This window comes from Carettochelys insculpta, chromosome 5 (assembly GCF_033958435.1).
Source record: "Carettochelys insculpta isolate YL-2023 chromosome 5, ASM3395843v1, whole genome shotgun sequence".
Classification (NCBI taxonomy): Eukaryota; Metazoa; Chordata; order Testudines; family Carettochelyidae; genus Carettochelys; species Carettochelys insculpta.
Genome location: NC_134141.1, coordinates 12,588,043 through 12,610,604, shown reverse-complemented (window position 1 = coordinate 12,610,604; position 22,562 = coordinate 12,588,043). Strand labels below are relative to the sequence as shown.

Here is a 22,562-nt window from a genome sequence, read left to right as displayed (position 1 = left end):
GCATTTCAGCCTCTCTTTTTTGCACCAGTGTAACTCCAGTGAAATCATGTCCATGAATAAAATCAATTATGTTATATGGCAGAACTCTGGAATTACAGAGTAATGTATTCTATGTGTTCAAAATAGGTATAAAATCCACTAAAAGTTTTACTCAGCAATACAATAAATGTCAGGCAATATATCCAATTATTTGTCATTGTCTAAAATGTTTTCTACTTTTTGTTCATCAGAATGAAAGCTTTCTCTAGCCAGATTTTTAAATAAGCTGCTAAATATCCTAACAGGAAATGGAACATTTTCTGGCTTTGAGAATTGTGTGTACACATACATATGTGTGCATGAGTCTGGGGATATATAAGATAGGCACACACAAAAAATGAGGAAAGAAAGCACTAACCAGCAGGCTTGCAATCAGACAAATCAATTACTCAGAAGCTGGGAAACGCAGATTGACCGTTGAAAATTCAGCTTTAACTCTGGCCCCCACTGCTTTTCTGCCATACAACTGGGCCTCACTTTTACATCATGATAAAGTATTTTATTCATGCAGTATTTAATATTGTGTAAACTGGAATTTTGTATAAATCCTTACAAACAGTAAATTACCGGAGGACTGTACATACCATCTGAAGGTTTGGCCTGATTTTCAGTCTGTGAGTTGTACAGAACAGGACAAGTTTGAATAATATATACTTGGTTGTGTTAAAATTATAAATATTGAGAGACTTCAAGCTGAAACATAATTCCATTTTTTAAATTGAATGAAAGCTATTATAGTATAGAATACTAGGCTTGTTCTCTGACTTGGCTATATTTTAAGCTTAGGTATTTCAAACTTGGTATCATATCAAACTCTGAGCTATTGAACATCAAACATTAGCAAGTTTAAAACTATCATGAACCTATTTGCTTCAACTCGGCTTGGTAATAATATCTTAATGATGCTGTAAAATCTGCCCAAATCTGAAGATGGTAGGCCTGATTTTGATCACTTATAACCCGGCATAAATCAGGAGTTACTCCACTCAGGCTATGTCTACACTACGAGATAAATTCAAATATAAGGCAGTTAGCTCAATATTACCATGTGACTGATTTAGGGAGCACTAATATTAATATCATAATGTAGTCAGTACCTGATGGGTATAGCTTCAAGCTCAAATTCAAAAGTTCGATTAAAGGCCAGTGTGGAACTGTCACGTCATGCTTGTGTAAGAGGCCGAGAAACTTCTTCTCAGTGGTTTACATTTGTGCACGAAGCCCTCTTCCTCCCCTACAGGCACCACACAGTTGGGGTCTTTCCCACACTCAGCCACATCACATGGTTAGTGATCACATCACATCCCAACCCAATAAAAGGACGTGCCTGCCATTCAGTGATGACCATGTTGCCAGTCAGCACCATGTCCTGGCTTGCACGAAGTTAGAGCTCCAAGGGCAGGAAAGATTTTTGGGGTCTTGCTGCTGCTGCTGAGGGAAGATACTGTAGCTAAGATACTCGGGGGGAGCTAATTCAACTGGCCCCTCCCCGAAACCCCTCCACACCCCTAGCAAGGGACCAGTGGGGCTTGCAGCTGCCAGGGGGAAGTCTTCTCCAATAGCTAAGATACTTGGGGTTTTGCTGCTGCTGGGGGGCAAGTCTCCCCCCAGTGGCTAAGATATTCGTGGGTACTAATTCAGCTGGCCGCCCTCTGAAACCCACACACAGCCAACCAAGGGACTAGTGGGGCTTGTTGCTGCTGGGGGGGAGTGTCCCCCAGCAGCTAAGATATTTGGGGGAACTACTTCAATTACTTTAACTCTGTAGCCACAGACCACAGCTCCCACCCCAGCCCCACCAAAAGTATCTTCAGGAGCTTCCTGTCCATTGCGGACACCTGCTGCTTTGATATTTCTGTAATAAAACCACTTTCCTAACATTTCCTATCTGTCTTCATGCTTTGACCCCCCCACCCCAAAAAACGCAGGGGGAGGGCCAGTTGAGATTCCTGTTTCCATTATAAGTTCAGCGTATGATATTGCACTGCCATCCCCCATGTTGGCTATGTCTGTTAGTGAAGAGGGCCTAGACTTTTCTATCCCCTTTCTTCTAACTTTGAGAACACAGTTTGTCCCTGTGTTATTTTCAGGGATCAGATGCAATCACGGGAGAGGGTACACTCAGTGGACAGCCAATTGAGAACACAGCCTGTGCACAGAAGCCTTATAGTAAACAGGAAAGCCCAGACCCCCACTCAGCAACTCACTTTATTCAAAAACTTTCCAATCTACTCTTTCTTCAAGCTTTTCAGGATCCCTGTATTATTTTCAGGGATCGGATGCAATCGCATGAGGAGGGACACTCGGTGGATGGCAAATTGAGAATTAAGTTACAGAAGAAAGAGGTTTCTGTTAACTTTTTTGCCACCACTGTGGACATCCTACTTTTCCTTCCTTCCGGTGGGAAAAATGAATGTTTGCTTACTGGAGAGGAGAATGAGGAAAATGCAGTATGGGAAGATGATGTCAAAGACCAGCGAGCATATCCAGAATGCTGCGGGGATGAGTGAACTGTGGGTTAGGTTCCTGCAATGCACTATTGCAACAGTCAGTGTTTGCCAATGGAGTGTGGTAGTAATAAGTCGAATGTGAGGAGCATATGGGGAGGGGAGGGTAGTAAAAACCGAATTTATAAATTCCAGAGTTACACAACTGATATTAATAAATTCGATTTTATCTCGTAGTGTAGGTGCAACCTAAAATCAATAGAACTACACCAGTGTGAAGCTGATTTACAAAATCATCAGGTAGCATATGTAATATACTGTAACTTACTGTGTGTAAGGTTGTGTAAAAAGTTCTACAGCTTGCACCTCCCTTATCTGGCATGCACAGGACCTGACACGTCCGGAACAAGAGAATTTGCTGGACCAGGGGAAGTGCAGGGCTTCTGCCTCCAGACAGTCCTGCACTCTGGGGCTGCTGAAGCTCCAGCCTTCAGCCTCCATCCCTTGAGATTCCAGCCCCAGCTTGGGCTCCTGGGGGCTGGCTGTCACCAGGCTCCAACCTCTGACCCCGGCTGCCTCAGAACTGCCAGGGGGCTCCAGCCAACTCCACCCTGCCGCAGAGCTGCCAGGAGGCTCTGACTTCATCATCTGGCCCCACAGGGCAGGCTGAGGCTCCAGCATGTGGCCCCCACAGCACAGGGGGAGATCCAGGTCCTGGCACCAAGCTGCTGCAGGACAGGCAGGGTCTCTGTATTATGTTAATAGACAAATAATTTGTCAGGCTCTAAAGGGAGAGACTGGTTTTAAGCACAAGCATTACAGAGCTTTCAGTTTTGGATTTTCACACTTTTAAGTGCTTGATTTCTTTTTCAACCTTTACTTTTTTGGATTTTGAACTCCCAGGGTAGGATTTTCAAAAGTACTTATCATTAGCCTAATTTCCCTTCTGCTGAAATCAACAGTAATACTCCGAGGGCTTTGAAAATCCTTTCCCTCAGGGTTTCGTATGTGTTTGTTTATATGGCTCTAAAAGCTATCCATATGTGAACTGAAGGTATTTTTCACAGGTTCTCCCTGCGAAATTCCCTTCACCCCCGTGCATGGGAATTTTACATGCACAGAAGATGAAGCAGGCATTAATTGCACACTACGCTGCATGGATGGTTATAACTTTACAGCAGCATCAGCTGAAAACTACTATTGTGCCTATGCAGATGGCATCTGGAATCCCCCATATTCTACTGAATGGCCTGACTGCTCTTGTGAGTTTTATTTGATTAAACCTTTGTTTTTCTTCTGTAAAATGAGCTTATAGCATCTCCAACAATATGTATAGAGAGGAACATGATTCAGTAACTAGAAATAATAACATTTTTTACGTAATAAATTTTCTGTTTACCCTTCCCATGAACTGTTGAGTCTTATACACAGAGGGCTTTAAGATTACCGTATATTGTTTCATAAACAAAGAAAAATATAATACATTTGAGTCCTTGGGATTTACCAAATTTTATGGCATCTTAAAAAAATAAGTAATTTGAAATAATTTGTCTGCAGACCATAGGAGGCGTGGGTGTAGCCCCTGTGCAGTTCTTTGACTTTCACCTGTACCAGCTCCATGGTGCAGGTGGGCTGGCCCTGTTCTGCCAAGGCAGTGACCAGCCAGGCGTACGTGGGCCATTCCTCCACTTTGCTGAGGGGTCAAGGAGGGTCTCTTCCTTGGCCCACATGCCCAGCAAGTCCTGGACCTCAGGCCCAGTCCAGGAGGGGACCCAATGTTTCATGCCCTGGGGTGGCTCCTGGGACCCGCTCCAGCTGGTGTCTAGAGGGTGCCAGGCGGTCACAAGGTGGCTGGCTCTGTGCCATCTTTTAGGAATCAGCAGGAGGGAGTGGCTATGGTGGCATGGGGAGCAGCAGCCTGCTGCTTGCATGCTCTCTGCTTCCTGCCATGGGGTTTCCAGGACTACCTGTAGCTTTAAATATGTCTAGAGACAGAGACCATAAGAGCGTGGATTGCTGTGGACAAGGCGCCCTCCAGGGCAGCTGCACAGCGCTCTGGAGGCCTTTTCTGAAGGCGGTAAGCCCCCTGGAACCTCCAGATTGGCTTTCTGTCTGCAGATCTCTGTTGAGAGAGGTGTTCAGCCTCATGGGGGAGCTGCAGAATACTGCCAACAAAAGTGTCGCATTCTGTCAATTTACCATCAATAGAACGCCTTGGTAATGTGGACACTGCGGGTTTTGTCAACCAAACTGTCTAGTGTAGACATAGCCTCAATGATTACCTGCTCTGTTCACTCCTTCTGGGGCATCTGGCATTGGCCACTGTCAGAAGACAGGATACTGGGCTAGATGGACCTTTGGTCTGACCCAGGATGGCCATTCTTTTGCTCATTAGTAAGTGGTTTGCAAAAGTTTTTGGTCTGTGGCAAACCAGACTTTCTAAACTCATCTAATTCCAGTGGAGCTGTGCAAATTCAGTTATTTTTAAATGCATTTGAACAACAAATTGTCCACTGAAACTAAAACAATTGTGATTAAACCAGCATTGTATTAGGAGTTTCTAATCTGAGATATGCCCAACCAGAACCTCAGCATGGTCAGTCCCAAACGCTGGTGTCATTTGAAATCCAAATCTGGATATAACTCCAAATATATCAGTTGAAACCCATCTTGTGCTGTATTGTATGTACTCTGAGTAGCCCTTTTCTCACACAAGTAGCCCCCCAGACATGAACACAAGTGAGGGTGTTACAATTGTGGGTCTACCCAAAATCCCTGATGGGAATACCCCGATAGTTTTGAGTTGCTTGAAATCTGAATCAGAATTTTGCATTTGGGGCCAAGCTGCACTAGTAATAAACATTCATTTATATTACTTCTCCCTCTCAGGGGTATGCAAAAGTACAGGCAAAAGTGATTGATGATTTTAAAGAAATCCCATGAAACTAACATGTTCCTTTCCATTGAAAAACTGCTGAATTATGTCAACCAACAGATATTTAATAACTAAGAACTTCCATGGTAAGCTGTTAAATACTGTATGTGTGCTGGAAATGTAAATTTAACAATGGATGTTCAGTGGTTTCCACATTCTGCTTGATCAGCTGAAAGTAATGAGATACATGATATTGGAACAATCAAGTTTACCAATTTTTTCTTCTGTCCATACATTTCTCTATTGTGATTGCCATTTAAAGATTACCTACTGAGTTCAGATAGTTTCAGTATAATGCTGTCCAAAATATTCTTGTGAAACTTTTACTGTAAAATCACAAACAGTAAAAGCTTCTTTTCCCCAACTCTTTTCAGTAAATCGTTTTGCAAATCATGGGTTTAAATCCTTTGAGATGCTCTACAAAGCAACGCGATGTGATGACAACAACCTTCTAAAAAGCTTTGGTGATGCTTTTCAGAGTGCGCTTGGTAAAATGGTAGGTTAGTAATATGCTTTCATTTCTCATAAACTTCTTTTAACTGCTACATCGTCTTTTTTTTCCGAACGATCCTTTATTTGGTGTACCTTGGAAACTTGAGACTGAAGTCTGGTTCATTTCAAAATATAGAAGTCTCCAAAATAGGGGAAGTACACTGGTTTATTATTGTAGTGGTTATTGTGAAAAATCATTGTACCACTTTTTCCATTCAGAAAGGGTGTGTTAACCTCAGTCTTTGTTTTGGAGCTGTGGTAAGAGTTCCAAAAGTGCCTCGTGACGTAGAGTTGGTCACCTGATTTCTGCCAAGTGGCAGTGTAAATCAGCCCCTCACTGTCTGCGTGGACTCTTGCTGCAGGATAAAGGCTCCACTTTGATCTACTGTGCACCTTGGTCAACTTCTGTTTACACTCCAGATTGTGGCAAACTATGAGTTTGTGTAGACAGGCCCTTAGAAGCCTAAATCGTATGGACTTACAAATGGAATTTATGCTCCTAAATCTCTTAGGGTGTCTACACAGCATGCAGGAGCAATCCAGCAGGGCTCCGAAAATAGCTGTGTGGTCAGCACTTTGAAGTCACCATTCAGGCTCTAAAGCCTGGGGTAGAGGGTGGCCTGGAGAGCTGAAATCCAGCCTAAGCCACAGTTTCAGAGTGCCAGCTACGCCACTATTTTAAGATGTTAGCATGAGTCCTACTAACACAAACCTATTGACCCAGGCTAGGAGTCTCTGTCCCATGAGCTATGTAGACATACCCTTTGATGCTTTTGCAAACCCCACCCTGCATCCCTGATCTAGCATGTTTCTTGAAATTTGTGGACAGTGGCAAAAAGTTCAAGTCTTAGCCCACTGTTCCCAGCCTAGAAGCAAAGAGTTCTGCATTTCTGGGACTGGAACCTAAGTCACGGATATCCCATTTTGTGCTTTACAGTGAAATTATCCTTCCTTTGAAATGATTTTCTATGTTGTGCATATATCATTGCAAGAAAACTGACACTGAACTGGACTGAAAAGTTCCCATAAACATTGGAAGAAATCACGAAGCTCAGTTTTTAAACCATTTGATTATAATAGCTATGCACAATGAAATCTGATGTCAGAGAGGCAGAGAATACTGGGTGCCTTGTCCAGTGATTAGGTTATATATTTTTGTTTGTTTGTTTGTTTGTTTGTTTTACTGGCTTTTCTCACTTCTTTTACAGGTCCCATCCTTCTGCAATGATGTCGATGACATTGACTGCAGATTGGAGGATTTGACACAGAAACATTGCCTAGAATATAATTATGACTATGAAAATGGATTTGCAATTGGTAATTTAATTGCAGCATAGCTCAGTAGCCAAAGAGGTTTCATGTGATTCAAATACATTTAGCTCTTCTAAGTCATAATGTCGATACATTTAGCTCTGCTAGAATTAAGCATGGTGTGTGGCACATTTTAAGAAAATAATTGCAGAGCACTTGAGGCATTAAGCAGTTAAACAATAGGTCAGAAGACTTACTACCCTAGCCTATTTTTTATATTGTACATGTAGGGGAAGAGATGACTAAGGACCCTCATAGTATACAAGAACAATAAAACTATGGAATTGTTTGGCTAGCCTTGCAAGGAAAAGGGTTTGTGAAAAACATACATTATAAAACCAAAAACATTGAAGAAGGAGACAGGATGACCCTGGGAATTGTTAATGTCACAGAGGGAATCTTTCATTTTTGTTACTGGTTTAAACTGAGCCTGATCTATGTAATCACGTTTGCAGATTTGCAGTGTGGAAAAAAAAACTGGGGGCTTAAGACTGCATGATCAGGGTCTTGATCATGGCTGAAGGTAGAAGGAAACAATGATGAAATATGCACTGACTTCTCTGGAATTTCTCCAAGTCTGCATCTGCAACTGAGAATAGAATTTGGCTTATGTTCTTTGGAGATGATAATTTAAAAGATCAGTTTTGAAATAGTCACCTAACATTGTCCCAAGGTTCTGGGGTTAACTTGCGATTAACCATTTATAATCTAAATAACAGTGCTCAGTTATATGCAAAGACTATTTATACTTCTGGAAGTTTTCTTCTAAAAATAAATGCAAAAGTTCTTCAATTCCAGTCATTATAAAAAGACACATTATGTTCAGAGCCACTTATTTGAACAGTCTGGGCCAAATGAATACATGATACTATTTATGATTTTATGGTTGTTACACCATGTATAAATTTAACCCAGCATGCTTAATATGGGCTGGAAAATTAAGGGGATTAGACGTGGAGTTTTTTGCCACAAGAGGATTTACATGCATGAGACAGGAGGGTGGTGAAGTATTAGAATGCGTTGCCTAGAGAGGTGGTGGATTCTCCATCCCTTGAGGTTTTTAAGTCCCAGCTTGACAAGGTCCTGGCTGGGATGACTTAGTGGGAGTTGATGCTGCTTGAAGCAAGGGGCTGGACTAGATGAGCTCCTGAGGTCCCTTCAGCCCTATGACTCTATGATTCTGTGATGACCCACTTCAGAAGTGATGATAGTGTCAATCTCACAGCTGTTCTGCCTCCTGCATGAAATGAGTATGAGCATCTAGTTCCTCCTGGACAGATGTCCACATCTCAGAAGCCACAAATGGGGTGGCACTTGTTGGAAATCTTGGGAACGACCAAAAATCCTGAATGAGCCTAGGTACAGAACTCCCTGCCATTCCCTTCCTACCACTTTTGCTTCTTGTTGCAGGACCCGCTGGCTGGGGCGCAGCAAACCGTCTGGATTATTCCTACGATGACTTCCTGGACATAGTGAAGGAAGAAGAGCTACAAACACCTCTTTCTGGCCCTGTGAAAACAGCACCCTCTCGGGTCAAGAGGCACAAGAAACTCAACATTCCAATGACAGATCACAAAATTAAGTTGATATTTAACATCACGGGTGAGGAAAAACTTCCCCTGCCTCCTCCTTTTAAAACATATTCTTCACAAAACATTACATTTGTCTGATGTTCAGGAAGCCAGCTGGAATGGCAGACCACAGGTTTCTCACTGAGTTTTTATATCCGCGTTTTCTCAGGGTCATGTGGTCGTGTGGTCATCACTGTGCATGCTGCTCACTTTACGTTTTGGTACAACACAGGTTTGTGTGGTCAGTGCCCATTGACCATAGTAACAATGATTACAACTTTTTGGTTCGCTCTGATAGACTGCTGCCGCCTGAATTGCAATAAAATCTGTAATACGTTGTGTCTGCATGTGTTTTCTCTTTGAATCCCAGCTAGCGTGCCATTGCCTGATGAACGGAATGATACTGTGGAATCAGAAAACCAGCAGCGACTTCTGAAAACTCTAGAGACTATCACAAACAGGCTGAAAAGGACGCTCAATAGAGAGCCCATGTATTCTTTTCAGTTTGCATCTGAACTGGTTGTTGCTGACAGCAACTCACTGGAAACTGAGAAAGCCTTTCTGTTCTGCAGGCCAGGTTCAGTGCTGAGAGGGCGAATGTGTGGTAAGCCAAAAGCTCTTTATCTCCTGCACCTTGTGTCCTAAATATGTGGGGATTCTTTTAAAAAGTAAAGTTTGGGAAAGATATTTGTGGGGGGGAGGGTATTGTCACAGGCATACGAGGACCCCAGTGGCTGAGACCCGCTGAAGCAGTACAGGTTGAACCCTTCTAATCCAGAACTCTCTCGCCTGGCAAATCCATATTCCGGCATGGTTATAGTTAGTTGGACGATCAGTTATCATGGGTGTGACCAAGTTTCCTGTGGTCCCATGAAGTTTGTTTACAGCCACCAGTCCTGGCTCTCAGTGCTCTGTACTGTTGTTTAGCTGTAATTTACCCCTATGTCTTCTAAGAGCCCAGTCAGCAGTGGAAGTGTTGGTAATGTGCTAAACAATATTGACCTTCAGTGGTCCAGCAAATTCTCTTGTCCAGCACCAGTCAGGTCCTGAGGGCGTCAGACAAGAGAGGGTCAACCTGTACTTTGACTAATACTTTGGGCAATCAGCCTTCTGAAGGGTTGTCTGCTCCAAAAAATGGCTATGTAATAAAGGCAGCTTACCTAACAGCTCTGCTCCCTGTAGGAGCTGGGTTACGGTGACTCACCCAGGTGATGAAAGTGGTTACCCACAGCCTTTTATGACTGTTAGCCCTGCCAGTCCACCAGAGACGAGAGAGAGAGTGAACTGGGTCCTCTTCCTTCCCATGCCTCATGAGTACAAATGTTTACAAAGCTCCAGACTGCTCCAGCTGTGCAGACGTACTCATGTCAGTGAGATTGTACAGATGTCACTGACTCCCCATAGCCAAGATTCTGATAAATTGAGTTAGGCTAAATGGAAATACTTGAAGAGTATCTGCTTATTGTCAGGTATTCCGTGGTTAAACTGTGTTTTATTTCCCCTCCTCTGAAATCCCAGTGAACTGCCCTTTGGGCACCTATTATTCTCTGGAGCATCGCACGTGTGAAAGCTGCTGGACTGGATCCTATCAAGACGAGGAAGGGCAGCTGGAATGCAAAAGTTGCCCATTGGGCAGCTATACCGAATACCTCCACTCCCGGAGCGTCTCTGAATGTAAAGGTTCGAGCTCAGCATTCAATTATCACTGTTCCAGGAATAAAGTGCTCAAAATGACTGAGCTTTGCAGAATAACACCACAGAAATTGAAAGGGATTGTTGTGTTACTTTACGCCTTGTGCCTAGACCCCAGCTGTCCTTTTGTGGATGTAAGTAGGGAGGGGACAATACCACCCTATTGAAAAGACACATAGGCTGCGTCTACACGTGCACGCTACTTCGAAGTAGCGGCAGTAACTTCGAAATAGCGCCCGTCACGTCTACACGTGTTGGGCGCTATTTCGAAGTTGAAATCGACGTTAGGCGGCGAGACGTCGAAGTCGCTAACCCCATGAGCGGATGGGAATAGCGCCCTACTTCGACGTTCAACATCGAAGTAGGGACGTGTAGACGATCCGCGTCCCGCAACATCGAAATAGCGGGGTCCTCCATGGCGGCCATCAGCTGGGGGGTTGAGAGATACTCTCTCTCCAGCCCTTGCGGGGCTCTGTGGTCACCGTGGGCAGCAGCCCTTAGCCCAGGGCTTCTGGCTGCTGCTGCTGCAGCTGGGGGTCCGTGCTGCATATACAGGGTCTGCAACTAGTTGTTGGCTCTGTGTATCTTGCACTGTTTAATGAAAGTGTGTCTGGGAGGGGCCCTTTAAGGGAGCGACTTGCTGTTGAGTCCGCCCCGTGACCCTGTCTGCAGCTGTGCCTGGCTCCCTTATTTCGATGTGTGCTACTTTGGCGTGTAGACGTTCCCTCGCTGTGCCTATTTCGATGTTGGGCTGAGCAACGTCGAAGTTGAACATCGACGTTGCCAGCCCTGGAGGACGTGTAGACGTTATTCATCGAAATAGCCTATTTCGATGTCGCAACATCGAAATAAGCTATTTCGAAGTTGGGTGCACGTGTAGACGTAGCCATACAGTGCTACCACTTGGACTCATATAAGTGTAAGTGGAAAAGGCTGTTCAGGCCAGCAGCACTTGACACCTGAAAGGTGGTGTAGCTCAACAGGCTGAGGGCCAGGGACCTCTTTGTCCCAGTTAATAGTTACAGGCTGAGAGAGAGCATGTAATTCTGAAAGGGAGGTGTACAGATAGGCTAAGTCTACACTGCTGCTTTACTGTGCTGCAACTTTCTGCCTTGGGGTGTGAACCCCCACTTACTCCCAAGCTCAGGTAGTTACAGTGCTATAAAGCTCAAATGTGAATGTGCTCCCTGTGCTGTTAGCTACTCCCCTTGTGGAGGTAGTTTACACAGAGTGCCGGGAGAGCTCTCTCCCACCGCTCCTGCTGTGGCCACGCTTTCACTTTAAAGTGCTTCCTCAGCTGCTCTTTAATTATAGATGTATAGATAAAGCCATAGTGTCACATATCAGTACGTCTCCCTGCCAACATCCTATACATCTCCAAAGGCACTGTATTCCTCCTGGCACTGGCACTTCTGCGTCCTGCCTTGCACCAATCTGCCTCTCAAAGTCAGAAGAGCTCTCACTTTGTTGCCTGTTTATGAACTAAAAATTGGTATTTCCTACTTACTGTTTAATTGACCTAGTTATTTAAATTTGAATTGCTAACACTAATCTGTGCAGAAGCGGGTGGGAGTATAATAAACAATGGCAAGTTTTATGTCTTGTAAATACGTTATTGGTGATTTACAGCCCACCAACCATCACGGAACTGCGTTTTCTTTATTCCGTGCATTGCACATTTCATTGAACAGCATGGTTGAGATGTGTCCATGAAACTATTTATAGTGAAATAAACAACCCTCAGAATAAAATAAATGCTTTTGGAGAGGGGACTGATGATATGTGCTGTTTGTATGTTGTGAAACACTGCATAGATTAGCTTTATGTCTAATCGTTATGCATGATTTTGTCTTTTAGCTCAGTGCAAGCAGGGAACGTACTCCCCTAATGGGCTGGAGACCTGTGAATCATGTCAACTTGGTACTTACCAGTCTGCACTTGGATCTAAGAACTGCATCTCCTGTCCAGAAAACATGTCAACAGTGAAAAGAGGAGCTGTGGATATCTCAGCATGTGGAGGTTTGTGAGGACAAGGCCAGGGAAATTCCTGAAAACAGTATATTGCAAAATACCATAGCCCCATTTATCTGACCTCAGATACCCCGAGTCTCCTGATGTAGTGCAGTTGCATCTCCCAGCAGCAGTGTACATCATTTTTCTATTTTCCTGAAAGACAGCAGAGATGGGGTTATGCTGTATGCACACAGAATTATAGCGTAAGCCCCATGTCAGATATCCAGATAGTTATGTGACAATAAAATCTTTCCTTTATACGTGTGTGTGTGTGTGTGTAATGCATTAGTAGGTCATACGTAACAATCATTCAGGCACTAGCCAGTCATTTTTGTGAGTCAAAATTCTGAGGTTTTTACAAGGTCTGCTTTCAAAGTAAACTACCATCAGTGGGCTCTGTCTGGGCCCTGACCCTTTGGAGCAATTGCAAGGGCTCAGGAGGAGAAAAATCTATAGTGAGAGTGAAACAGGGAAGAGAATCTGCTTCAAGGTCTTGACCTTCTTGAAAATATGTTGGCTCATTGCAAGGATGACTGTGGGGAGTGGAGGAGAGGGAGAAGTATTTTGGCTGAGTTTGAAAACTTTCTCTGTAGGAACAAATATTTCTCTGGTCAGGGGTTTTCCAAAGAGCTTCTTTGGGGCACATATAACCTGAGCGATCCTTTGAATAAGTACACATTTTGGTTATGAAATTCTTATTATTGGCCTACTCTTGTGGAACTTAAGCAAATATTGCCCTATAATGATAGGGGAAAGGCCATCCACTGGGAGCCAGCGCTCATTAGAGTTTGTGGTGTTCTTTGCAGTACCTTGTCCAGCAGGGGAATTCTCTCGCTCTGGTTTAATGCCTTGCTACCCTTGCCCCCGGGACTACTACCAACCAGACCCAGGAAAGTCCTACTGCTTATCTTGTCCCTTCTATGGGACAACTACAATCATTGGCGCCAGATCCATCACAGACTGTTCAAGTAGGTTGATTTATTGTCTCTAGAGAATGTGACTGGGAGGTGAGGATGGGGGTGGCAGGCCCAGACTTTTAGTGAAAAAGGGATCTGTTCAGAACAATACTCCTTAGAGTATGTTTGCCACACATTTCTACCAGTGCAGCATCCCTGCTCTTCCTTTTCTGGGTTAGCTCTGAGTTATCAGAAGCTGCCAGTCGCACACAATTTCAGATGATTGTGTGATTTGAAATTAGGTTTCCTAACAAAGTCTAGATTGTAACTCCCTTGAAAACTGTGAGAGTTTTTCCATTGGCCTATAGACATTACTGTGAGATAGACAGATTAATGTGATTTTTGTGATGACTTAAGTGCTAACTCAGGATTGGAGAGGAATAAGTCTAAAGAGCAGGTTCACCACAGTCCCCCTCTCTTTTTTCACTTATTATTGATGTTCATGTTTTGGCATTGGATGTGCTTTTTACTGTAAGTTTTGGTATTTATTCCCACAAATGCGCTTCCCATGTAGCATTTTTAAATGCATCAAATGTAATTAGGCTCTTGCTACCTGCATTAACAGCTATTTTCATAATAATACTGTTTAGGTTTTGGCTCTACTTTCACAGCAGCCGAAGAGAGTGTAATGCTACCAGTCTCTCCAGAAAATATCAAGCAATACAAAGTCAGCAGTCAGGCAAGGACACGATTTCTTTTTTTTTTTCTTTTTTTCTTTTTCTCTTTTTGTGTGACGAAAGCTCTAATAAAGAAATAAAGTAGCTGATACCAACATAAAATGGCTATTGCCTTCCATAATATAATTGTGATACTGAGCTTATTTTGCAACTTGGCAGTTATAATTACCATGTTTGCTACTGTTAGTGGATTAAAGTGATCAAATATTGTGCCCTATAGCCCGCATAGTTGGCTAACATATAAATATATTAGTCCAAATTAATGCCCTTATGCAGCAGAAAACAACTATATTTGCATTTGCCAGTAAATTACCATTCTGTCAATTGCGTAATAGTGATTCACGAAAATATTGTATTTTAAAATTTTGCTACAGTAATGGAACAGTTTTTGGGAAGAGATTTGATCTGGTCACAGGAAATCTTAGGCTTAGAAGCACGATGACCTTAGTCAGACATAAAAAAGTCACTAAACTTATTTTAAAAAATAATATAATCCTCTCATCTCCTTGCAGTTTGCAGGTCTGCCCCTCACCTAATCAGTAGCTCCTATGTTGAGTGACCAGAGTCTTTCTCTTTTATTTGGTGTCTCTTTCATTTTAGTTGTCCAGAAGACTCCTTCTGGCTTCCAGGTTCTTGTTATGAAGTGTTTGTGTTCATTTATTTGTTTTGATCTATATACATTTAAGAAGAGGTGCCCGACAGTCAGGTATGACCAATTCTGCAAAACCTTCCTCCTGTGATTAGCCCTGTTAAAATACATGGGACCACTCATATGGAGACAGTTCCCTTGGGTATACATTTGCATGAAAGGACCCCATTGTTGTAACTCAGAAAAGAGTCCTCTGTCTCAAAACAAGGTTGGTAAGTGATAAGTTGGAACTGAACTATTTGCTTAAAACTCATGTTGTCCACAAACTTAAAATTCAATTCAACAAGCATGGGAGTTTTTCCATTTAAGTCAGTCGGCTCATTCAGGTACGTCATTAAGTACATGCTCAAGTGCTTTGCTGAGCTGAGGCCTGCTACCAAAGTACAAATAGATAATAATAACGAGAATACTAATATCCATTTCATTTTACTAGCTTCCTGTGTTTATTTCTGTATTCTTTGGGATAGCTAAAATACAGCCTTTAGGCCAAATGCCCATTGTGTACACAGGCTCATCTCCCCCAGTAACTGCTGATGGCAAGGATAGGTCACCAACCTCCATGGAGGGGAAGTGGAAAAGAAATTCTGGAGAACTGTGGTGTAAAAACTGTTACATGTCACTCATGGTTAGGTTCTGTAGAGGAAAAGAAGCAATCATCTAGTAGCTAATAAATAGACCACCCAAAGCACCCATTACCTGGAGTAACTTCAGCTGCCTAGATCCTTCCTTCATGAAACAAAGAATGGTGTAGCAGGAGATTGACCTCAGAGAAGGCACTTGCTCTAGTAACAATATGAAGGATTGCTTCTAATGAATGCCTCACAGTTTAGCACATTGCATAGTTTTTATGTTCCCAAATTGAGGGAATGTTTTATATTACCACAGACCCAAGACAGATGTACTGTATAAAGAAAATGAAATTATAAGTGTAATGAGCATGTCAACAAAGGAGTAGAGCAACAGACAAATGGAGAGCTAAAAATTTATGACCATGAGTTAGAGGTTTGTCAGGTACAATGGAATAGTTTGCTGTTTAGATTTTGAATAGGTATATGTCTATGTAATGCACGTGGTAGTAGCTCCACTTCTTTGATTACTGCATTGTTCCTGTCTCTGACAGGTTTTTCATGAGTGTTTCCTGGAACCATGCCATAATAATGGCACATGCAAACAACTTGGAAGTGGGTATATTTGCATGTGCCCACCTGGATACACAGGTAAAGTGTTTGTATGGGCAGGGGGGCATAGCCTCATCATATGCAGTAGTGGGAAAATTCTGTTCTAAGGAGAAATTATAAAAGAACATGACACTCCCAGCATAAAAAGCATGCATTAATGGAAATCTCTAGTGCCAGCACTGGCTATTCACTATTCAGCACATTTTTTTAAAAAAATTGAGAACTGTTCCCTTTGTTATTATATAGTTTATCTCAGTGTTTGCTCACTAAGGCCTTGTCTCCACTATGTGGTGAATCGACACAGCAGTGATAGATGCACTGGCCATTGATTATCACACCTACTGTGGACATCATAAATCAGTCTCTGAACTTGTTCCTGTCAATGCCAATACTCTGCCAGAATGAGAAAAACAGCTGGCATCGACAGAGAGTGGCCACCTTCGACCTTACAGCACCAAGATGCTGTAGTGGGCATGATTAACTTCAGCTATGCTATCTGCATAGCTGAAGTAGATCGACAGTAAAGCTAAGTGTAGACAAGGCCTAAGAGAGATTTTCAAAAGGCTCACATTGGTCTACACTCCACTCCTGGAGTTACTGGCAACCGTTGACTTTAAAGGAAGCAGCGTTAGACCAAGACACTGTACATTTGAATTTCCCACCCTTTGGGCACAACTGTGGTAAGCAAGGGCTGAGAAACTCATGCTGTAGTCCATTAATCCTGTTAGATCCACCTCTACATGTATCTGTTGTGATCTTGTAGTTGCTCTAAAGCAGCTGAATATGTTATATTCCCTAATGATTCTTTTTAAAAGGTAGTAATGTACTAAAATTACTAAATGTACTAAATTTTGTATTTCATTATTGCCTGATGTACACTATACATTTCTGAGACAGGTTGAACCCCTATAATCTAGAACTCTCTCAACTGGCAAAATCCATAATCCAGTATAATTTTAGCTAGCTGGATGACCACTTATCATGAGTGTGGCCAAGTTTCCTGTAGTCCCTTAAAGATTGTTTACAGGCACCAGTCCTGTCTCTGTGTTCTGTGCTGTTATTTATTTGTAATGTACCCCTAAACATCATCTAAGAGCTCAGTAAGCAGTGGAACTTTTGGTAATGTGCCAGAAAATATTGGCCTCCCATCATCCAGCAAATTCTCTCTTCCAGCACCAGTGGGTCCTGAGGGTGCTGGACAACAGAGGTTCAACCTGTGGCAGTTGTCACAGGTCTGGTAAATTTTAAATATTTTAAAGCAAAGATAACGGTGTGCAATGCCCTTCATGTCTCTGAGGCATTTAATTATCCTTCTGGGTTCTCAGCTGTGATCCTGCTTTGTTTTTCATTTTAGGCTTAAAGTGTGAAAAGGAGATTGATGAGTGCAAGTCGTCACCTTGTCTGAACAATGGCGTTTGCAAAGATGGCATTGGGGTGTTCGTTTGTCAGTGCCGGCCAGGCTATACTGGTGACTGAAGTGATTTAATTGCTTTATAATTCCTCTTTGGAAGGGTGCCAATGCCATGTTGCATAAATAAGACAGATCTATTAAGGTTATGCTTATTTCTTCACTGGCTTCCATGGAATTACATCTGGGGTGAATCTGGCCCATTAGATCGAGTAAGCCTTTGGAGTTGGTCAATATTTTGTAAAGTAAAGAAATTAATATTCAACATGCACTCCGTATAGGAGAGTGTGTGTATGTGTGTTTAGTAACATTTCTGTTCTTAAAAAAAAAGAAATAATGGTGAAGAAATTATAACTAGCCATTTTTGTGAAAAACGGTAATGAACCTTAATATTGTAAGGCCCTGATTCAGTAAGACACTAATGAAGCGTGGGGGTAATCCTACAGGTGCCTAATTGATGGGTGCCTAATTGATATTTTTTTATCTTTACTTTTTGTCTTAGAACAGAAACATTATTGAAAACACTCCTCCCCACATCAGAGACACTTCTCACCCACTTAAAGTCTGGCACCTGCTTTCATACTTTACTGAATTGAGGTCTTATCAACAATTTCATGATAAAATAAGTTATCAAATAGGTATCCTCCAATCCTATGTGCAGACACAAAAGAGCTAGTGTTTTCCACAAAAGCAGTCCCTCCCCTAGATTACTTTAGCCCTTATAAATCTTTTTACATCACTATGAATAAAAACTATACATGCGCTGAACGCTTTTTTAAACGTTGAGTGCCACAGCATCCAAAGTTTCTCTAACTACATGTAAGGATGGGCATCTGTTCACGTTGAACTGCATCCCTGTGTGATTTTTATCAATAACATTTTCTCACACAAAATATATATTTGCCACTATGGCTTTGAAAGCCAATCGCTACAGGATACATTCCGTGTATGTATTAAAATACCATGTATTTTATGTCTTGTAACCATTATTTTTGTAGGTTTACTGTGTGAGGAAGATATAAATGAATGCAGGTCCAACCCATGTATGAATGGAGCACTTTGTGTTGATGACATCAATGCTTATCACTGCAAATGTGCAGAAGGGTTCACAGGTAAGCTGTATTTCTTGATTGATTTAGTTTTTATTTCAGCCAAAAAAATTGTGCCTAATGCTCACTAAAGAATACAGTGTAATTCAGTTATCTTCATGTATTTGCTACAGTTACACATAGAACTGGGCATGTGTAGTATCTACATGTGAAAATGTGTTCTGGTGGCTTTCGGCACATGATGGGAATCAGATCTTGTTTCTCTTCCCACCACCGTATGATCCTATGCGAAAAGTAATATCTGCTTTGATGAAATATTTTGATATACAAGTATTAAATATTATTATTTATATATTATTATATAGCATATCCATGGGCCAACTCCTCCCTATCTCTTTTACAAGTTGCTTCCCATCTCATTTAGCTCTTGAACTTTCTATTGCTTTGTGGCTTGTTAAAGAATGTTTTTCTTTTCCTGGGTTTCCTGGGTTGCCAGAGAGATTTGGCTTTAAATCTTACGCAGTTTCTGGAACTTTCACTTACCTCACAACTTGGAACTTCATGCACAGCTAAACTCCTGGATAATTTTCTTCAAAATTAAAAAAGGTTACAACCTGATTTCCCATTGTATCAATACTTTCTCTCCTCTGTATCTCCCATAGTTTGCTCAGAATGGCCTCCCAGCTTCTGACTGTGAGAATGTTTTTAATGTATCCTTAGGGCCCATGCAACAATCTTCACACACACAACTTCCTAAACAAAAAAGCAGTAAAGTAGCACTTTAAAGATTAACAAAATAATTTATTAGGTGATGAGCTCTCATGGGACAGACCCACTTCTTCAGACCATAGCCATACCAGAACAGGCTCAATATTTAAGGTGTAGAGAACCAAAAATAGTAATCAATGTTGACAAATCAGACACATTAACACATGGTTTGAACTGGGATGCGAATTTTCTGGGTCATTATAGGGGCTCTTTTGCATACTTGGCTTAATCTAATTCTTGACTCCCCCCGCCCCCCGCCCCTCTACTCTCTGATGTGCTCACCTTGATCTTTTTTTTTCTGATTTGTCAACCTTGATTGCTATTTTTGGTTCTCTGTGCCTTAAATATTGAGTCTGTTCTGGTATGGCTATGGTCTGAAGAAGTGGGTCTGTCCCATGAAAGCTCACCTAATAAATTATTTTGTTAGTCTTTAAAGTGCTACTTGACTGCTTTTTTGTTTGGATAGTATATAGACTAGCACGACTTTCTCTCTGTTACTAATCAACAACTTCCTAAGAGTGCGTGGGTTCCTGGAAATTTTGGTGGTGAAAGATCTAGCCTTTAGTCTGTATTTATAATTGAGTGTTGTTACTTTACCACTTACAAGCTAACAGATGTGACAGACTTCTTACTTGAACAGCCTGATTTATTAAAGTTGATAGCACTTGTTTCTCTCCATTCCCAGTATGTTTTATTTTTAAAAAATGGTGACTACTTGTAATGAGGGCTTTATTTCTTTAACTGTGAATTTGATTCCTGCATCTCCTCGACAGTTGACTGCAATGAACGCATTTATTTTATGCTGAGCTAAAAAGCCAGACACTCAGCTAATCATTTTCTGTTCCTCAAAGAATTCTGTGTACCTTTAACTGTCTTCTAGGTTTGTCAGAGATGTTGAAACCTAGAATGTCTTCCTGATTCTTCCTAAGCGATTTTGAATATTTTTTAATGGAATGAAAAGCTCTGATGTGGTCTCTTTCTTCCCAGGCACTCGCTGTGAAACAGAGGTGAATGAATGTCTTTCAAACCCATGTCTGAACAAGGGCGTTTGTGAGGATCGAATTAGGAGTTTCCATTGCAAGTGCCTTCCTGGATTTACTGGCATCTTGTGTGAGAAGAACATTAATGAGTGTCTCAGCAGACCCTGTAAGAATGGGGCCACCTGTAAAGATGGTATCAACAGCTTCAGGTGAAAAGCTGCTGACAGACCTGAAAAAAAATGTGATCTTGAAGGTGTGAAGTTGAAGGTGTGATGGATACTGAGGAAGATATGGCAGAAGAGGGGTAGGAAGCGAAAGGGCAGTAGGGCTACCACATTTACAGTGTGAGGAAACTTACAGAGTACTGCTTTCTTTAATAAGTTTTTCCCTAGGCTGTATTGGCATGGTGTGGGGAGGGACCCTGGGCATTTTTTAACCTTCTACTGTAGCATTTAACAATGGTCATCAATTTATGTATCTCATATGGTCAAGTTTCCTGTGATTGCTGGACTGGGGTATCTGTGGGCATTGACAGACCTCTGCCCTTCCTGTCTTCTGTTGTTATGTTTCTTCAAGATGAACCTGAACCAAAAAAATTGTTTCTGGATTCAAATCAGTACTTCTGATTCTGATAGAGTATTCTGCTCTGGCCCATTTTACAAAGTGTGACCAGTTGTGAATTTCAAGGTTCCATAATATTAGAATACATCTCTAATGTTCTGATTTTTGTAATGTAACTCGATGTTTAGCAGAAATCAAGAGAACCTCCAGTCTATACATGTGTGAGTTTTAAAAGTGGCCACAATAGAAGAGTGTTTTTGTTTTCATCCTCAGGTGTCAATGTGTGACAGGGTACACAGGACTGCACTGTGAAGTGAACATCAATGAGTGTGAATCCAATCCCTGTTTAAACCAAGCAACCTGTGTGGATGCCTTGAACTCGTACGTTTGTAAATGTCCCCCTGGCTTTACAGGCAGCAGGTGTGAAACAGGTACACAGGACCAGAGTATCAGCAAAAGGTGGCTTGGAAAAGCTTCTGGGCCAGAATTATGCTAGCTGCGTTAATACGACATGGTTTCTCTGTACAGCAGCTACTAAAGTGGGGTCTTGATCCTGAGAAAAGCCCTTGCCTGCTACAACAGTGGAAGTAATAATAAGTATATTTTCAAATGCAGTCCGTAAATACAAAAGAGCATCAGGCATGCAACTGCATCCAACAATATTGTTATGTTTTTCTTTGCTTAAAAGCACAGTCTCCTTTTTGTCATATGAGGGTCAAGTTGGGCTCTTTTCTCGTCACCTAGTTGTTTAGCTCTTTGTACTTCTACTACTTGTGATACTTTTCATCAGAAATTCACAGATATTATCATAGCAAAGCCCATATGGGTTCCACTCTACAGTCTTAAAGATAACTGGTCTAATTCATTTGACTTTGGTGAGGTTACAGCAGAGGTAAATTTGACTCCCTAATAGTTGTGGTCATCTATGTATCATCATCTTGCTCAGTGGAAAAGTTTCTAATACCCAGGAATTTACGAGAACTCCTACTGAGTGCATAGTGAATGCTGCATTTCCACAGAGCATGCATTTTACTTCTTTGTAAAGCACTTCACACTACCTTGAGCATGAAAGACACAAATTCTATTCCGTAATTGTGCAATGTGCTTGTTAATAAATAAACCATAAATAAAGAGCCACTTCTTTGTTTGGTCCCATTTTATCCACAGGTCCAGTCAGGCACTTTTGGATGTAGATGTCCGGTAGACATGTTAGTTGTTTGAGGGCTGAAAGGCACATCCGGTGTTGTGAAAGGTCCATGTTCATTATCTACCAGAGATTTTTTTTTATTATGCTTCTCAAATCCTGCATATTTTCTAGGTATTGGAGGCTTCACATAAACACTCTGTAAGCTTGCAATAAAATATTTCTAGTTCAGTGCAGTTGAAAGCAAATTCTTTTAGCCTGTTTGTGTTTAGTTTTATTGCCTTTGATGAAGCTTCGTTTAATTTGCTGATACATTTGCAAGAATGTAGGTTTGTAAATTGTTCTTGTTTTGTTGCAGAACAGTCCTCTGGTTTTAACCTTGACTTTGAAGTGTCAGGTATCTATGGCTATGTCATGCTTGACAGTGTTCTCCCATCACTTGGTGACATCACCTGTGCATTCTGGATGAGATCAACAGACCCTACTAATTATGGGACTCCAATTTCTTATGCGGTGGAGAATGGCAGTGACAATGCATTTCTGCTAACAGATTACAATGGGTAAATGAACCGGGAGAAGTGTGATCTTGCATCCCAGATTATAACTGTGTTTTAGCTGATAGGGAGGAGTCTGAGCTAAAATCCTGAATTCCAATGACATGTGCCTTTGTGGAAGTTCGCAGCTGAATCTGG

The 22,562-nt window shown here is 41.8% G+C and overlaps 1 protein-coding gene across 2 annotated transcripts in view; it reads left to right on the top strand.

The window, feature by feature from the left end:
• The window catches only part of SVEP1 (sushi, von Willebrand factor type A, EGF and pentraxin domain containing 1), a 170,449-nt gene that overhangs the window by 74,196 nt on the left and 73,691 nt on the right, over nt 1-22,562 (top strand). For both annotated transcript variants that reach the window (XM_074994688.1, XM_074994687.1), the window contains exons 12-26: nt 3,554-3,748; nt 5,796-5,917; nt 7,122-7,230; nt 8,635-8,826; nt 9,166-9,399; nt 10,314-10,475; nt 12,345-12,506; nt 13,307-13,468; nt 14,047-14,135; nt 15,903-15,999; nt 17,315-17,428; nt 18,367-18,480; nt 20,173-20,374; nt 21,000-21,157; nt 22,229-22,430. In XM_074994688.1, coding sequence (XP_074850789.1) covers nt 3,554-3,748; nt 5,796-5,917; nt 7,122-7,230; nt 8,635-8,826; nt 9,166-9,399; nt 10,314-10,475; nt 12,345-12,506; nt 13,307-13,468; nt 14,047-14,135; nt 15,903-15,999; nt 17,315-17,428; nt 18,367-18,480; nt 20,173-20,374; nt 21,000-21,157; nt 22,229-22,430 — 2,314 coding nt within the window. The remainder of the gene's footprint in view (nt 1-3,553; nt 3,749-5,795; nt 5,918-7,121; nt 7,231-8,634; nt 8,827-9,165; nt 9,400-10,313; nt 10,476-12,344; nt 12,507-13,306; nt 13,469-14,046; nt 14,136-15,902; nt 16,000-17,314; nt 17,429-18,366; nt 18,481-20,172; nt 20,375-20,999; nt 21,158-22,228; nt 22,431-22,562) is intronic.